The sequence below is a fragment of the Austrofundulus limnaeus genome, unplaced genomic scaffold (genome assembly GCF_001266775.1).
Source record: "Austrofundulus limnaeus strain Quisiro unplaced genomic scaffold, Austrofundulus_limnaeus-1.0 Scaffold160, whole genome shotgun sequence".
Lineage (NCBI taxonomy): Eukaryota > Metazoa > Chordata > Actinopteri > Cyprinodontiformes > Rivulidae > Austrofundulus > Austrofundulus limnaeus.
This window is the reverse complement of record NW_013952562.1, coordinates 161672-165091: the sequence shown is the minus strand read 5'-3', so window position 1 is coordinate 165091 and position 3420 is coordinate 161672. Positions and strand designations below refer to the sequence as shown.

Sequence of the window (3420 nt, the reverse complement as noted above, 5' to 3'; positions counted from 1 at the left end):
GTTGTACCATCTAAATATTTTTGGAATTTAAACATAWGATAAAACATGTTCTTATTCCATTTTAATTGATTCATTGTGTATCGTACATGCATGTCCTGCATCCGTCAGGAAGAGCTGCTGCACCCGTGACACCCCTACTTCCCACAACCTTGAATTTGAGAGCACTTTTTTTTTCTTTTTGGGTCACACTTTATTTCTGTGGTTGGACAGGAGAAACAACAAATCCTTCAGATTTTTATTGGTCTGCGTGGCCTGTTTCATCACATCAGTTCAGTTCATGTTTACATAATGCAGGAGGGAAGAAAAACAACAAAAAAAGCTGGAAAAGACCAAACCAATCAAGAAGCAGTCTTCATACGTCGTCCTCRTCCATAACCAGTGTGTCGTCGTCTGCTGCAGCTTTGGCTCGTTCAATCTTGCCCTTTTCTCCTTGGTAGTAGTCTGAGTCGAGCCGGGCCGGCTGCTTGCAGATCTTTACGAAGACCTCCCCACCTTTCTCTGTGACCGTGTGGGTCCGCTGCTTCACCCCCTTGGAGTACCATCTGAAGACAGGCGGCTTCTCCAAGGGGTTCTTGCCCCGGTACAGCCCCTCGCCCTCAGCTAAAGAGATCTTGTACTTGTGCTTCGGACATATTATGCACAGCTTGCCATTAATTTCCTGTGCGTACGTGCGTGTGTTTGTGTACGAGAGGACATGTTTAAAGACAGAAAGCAGAAGGTAATATGTTAATGTTATGCTAATTTGACATCATAATTAACTGCTTTTTTTATTGTCTCAGCCCAGCAGTTGTTTGTGTTTAAACATGGAGAGATTAACAGCAGTGGGTTTTTTATTTGGTGTCAGAGACAAAAGAATTCATATTTTACCTCAATGTCTCCATTCTCCAACGTGCTCCCAGCATCTGTATGAAGGATAGAAGCTTGTTTTATTGGAGAATAAACAGTTTAGCTGCTGTCTGTGTGCAAGAAGTGGTAAAATACTCAAGGGTTCAAAAAAATCCTTTAAGTCTTTACTTCAAAATTGTGATGCTATAGTGAATAACGCAAAAAAAAAATCATTAAAGCTTTTGTAAAACGTGAATTGTTGAAACTGACATATTTTTTGGAAACAGTAATTATCCATCCATCTATCTATACCTGTTTCTTCTTTTCAGGGTCACTGGTACCCATGTCCATCAGTTACAGTGCGAGGGGCGGGGCACACCCTGGACAGGTCACACGTGCATCACAGAGACACACATAGAGACAAACAACCATTCACTCTCTCACTCACACCTAGGGACAATTTAGAGTTATCAATTAACCTACCAGTCATGTTTTTGGTCTGTGGGAGGAAGCCGGAGTACCCGGAGACTCACGCATGCATGGAGAGAACATGTAAACTCTACCCAGAAAGGTCCTCGAGCYGGGATTTGATCTGGCAACCTTCTTGCTGAGAGACATCAGCTCAGTTGGTAGAGCTGATATTGAAGAGATTAATACATTTTTACCATTTGTTGAAATAACTGACAGCTTTTAGAGGAAAGTAGGTGTTCTTATTTTGAAAACTTGTATTTTTCTACATATTCACACACTTATAAACCTTTTCTGACAGTGTTTGTTTTATAGGTTCTATCTGTTACTGTAATATGAGCAGACTAGGATTTAGATTAAAAATTGGCAAAGATTTTCTTTACATATCCATGCTGTCAGAATGATGAGTCTCCACAAACTGTTTTTTTTTTTTTTTTTACTTTGTGTTGATTATAATCAAGATAAAGCAACAATCATGGCTTTGAAAAAAAAAGACAAATTGCTTGCTGCTTACCTGACTCTGGGTATTTCCCAATTTGGTGCCAACTCACTGYATAAAACTTAGCATATTTTTCAAAAATGAAAATATTTGGCCATGTAAGCCCTTTGGAAATGTAGCTCTGTGGAAACATTATGAACAAAGAATATCTTACCTGTTGCAGTTTCATAGCTTTTTGTACAGTTTCAGTTCGGAGAGTCTCGGCCTGAACAGACTGATGAGCTAATGGCTAATTTAAATGTTAAGACCAGATCATCCTAAAACAACTTGTTTCACACAAACTGYGCTTTAGAACAGGCTGCTGTCTGTTTCACATYACAGTTATTTACATAGGKTATTTGCGAGTGCATCGTTAGCAGCAGCTACAGAAATAACCAACAGAGTGGTGTAAAAGTTTGTAGAACAGAACCACTATAGAAGTGGGTCTGCTCAGACCAGCTAATAAAGTTGTTTTATTTGTTGTAAAATAAATTTGCTTCCATTGATTTAGTGATGTCAAACCAGCAAATATATTCAGAACTTTTTATATTTTGCCAAATTGAATCTAATGCCTGCTACGTCTATAGAAGGCATATAGTGAAACAAAATCTGTGAAACTTTTCTGAAAGATTAAAGACATTTTGCCACTTGAGAATTCAATACTCACGATAACAGTAACAGTCGATGGCGTAGAACACCCCCTGATGGTGGATAATCAGCACATCTCGACCCTCTATTGTTCTGAAGGAGCGCTTCGCTTCAATCAGTTCATCCTTCCTGCCAACAAAGTGAAGATCTTCTGCCGGCTGCTCTTTCTCCCCCATGGCTCTTTGAGTAAATCTGGTTCTAGAAAGGGAAAAAAATCTAAATTCATCATCATTTCTACATGTATGTTTGATGAGAGCTGCCTTTGCTTCCTAACTTGTGGAAAGTAACGTTGCTTTTGGATTTGTCAACAGGATTAACGTGCTGGCGCCTCACSTCTCAGTTGTCATCTTAAGTCTGCGACACCTCCAGAACGTTAAAAAAAACCACATCCTGACACTGAGCAGCTCCTCTCCCCACATGGTAAGACCTGCTGCATTAATCCCTAATAACTACCTCACGATTATAAGACGAAGAATCCAAACAGCAAGTTTGCAGCGACTCCGGCATGCGACCTACATGAAGCGGCACACTCAGAATCGAGGAAGTGATGTGAACTCGGCTGACATCGTTCAACTCAGAGGCCACAGTTCTACACCATAATCTTCATGTAGGCACTGTGCACCGAAAACATCCAGAAGCAGGGATGATTCATGCAGAGCAGAGCACATTGCAGGCTGAATAAGCACAGTGGTAGCAGCAAAAGTCACATCATTAAAGCCTAAGGCAAAAAAAATAAAAAAAATAAAGTAATAATAAAACAGCTGATTGTTGAGAAAAAGGACACAAAACAGAGCAATAAATAAATAAAATAAAATATGATTAGGAACCAAAATAAAACCTATTTAAACAAGGCTGTAAAAAMCTAAAAGGCCAATTTTCTAAATTTTATTTAAGTAATATGTTTATAGCCTAAGGCAAAAAAAATAAAAAAAATAAAGTAATAATAAAACAGCTGATTGTTGAGAAAAAGGACACAAAACAGCAATAAATAAATAAAATAA

General features: G+C 38.9%; 1 protein-coding gene across 2 annotated transcripts in view; it reads right to left on the bottom strand.

The window, feature by feature from the left end:
• Positions 1–221: 221 nt before the first annotated feature.
• rfesd (Rieske (Fe-S) domain containing) overlaps positions 222–3420 on the bottom strand; it is a 3368-nt gene continuing 169 nt past the window's right edge. Inside the window, exons 1-4 of one of the 2 annotated variants that reach the window (XM_014017049.1) lie at positions 2753–2781; positions 2439–2617; positions 868–902; positions 222–658 (exon numbers count right to left, since the gene is read on the bottom strand). In XM_014017049.1, coding sequence (XP_013872503.1) covers positions 353–658; positions 868–902; positions 2439–2617; positions 2753–2766 — 534 coding nt within the window. In that variant the 5' untranslated portion in view covers positions 2767–2781 and the 3' untranslated portion in view covers positions 222–352. Of the gene's footprint in view, positions 659–867; positions 903–2438; positions 2618–2752; positions 2782–3420 lie in introns of those variants that run through there. The other variant, XM_014017050.1, reaches the window with a different exon arrangement.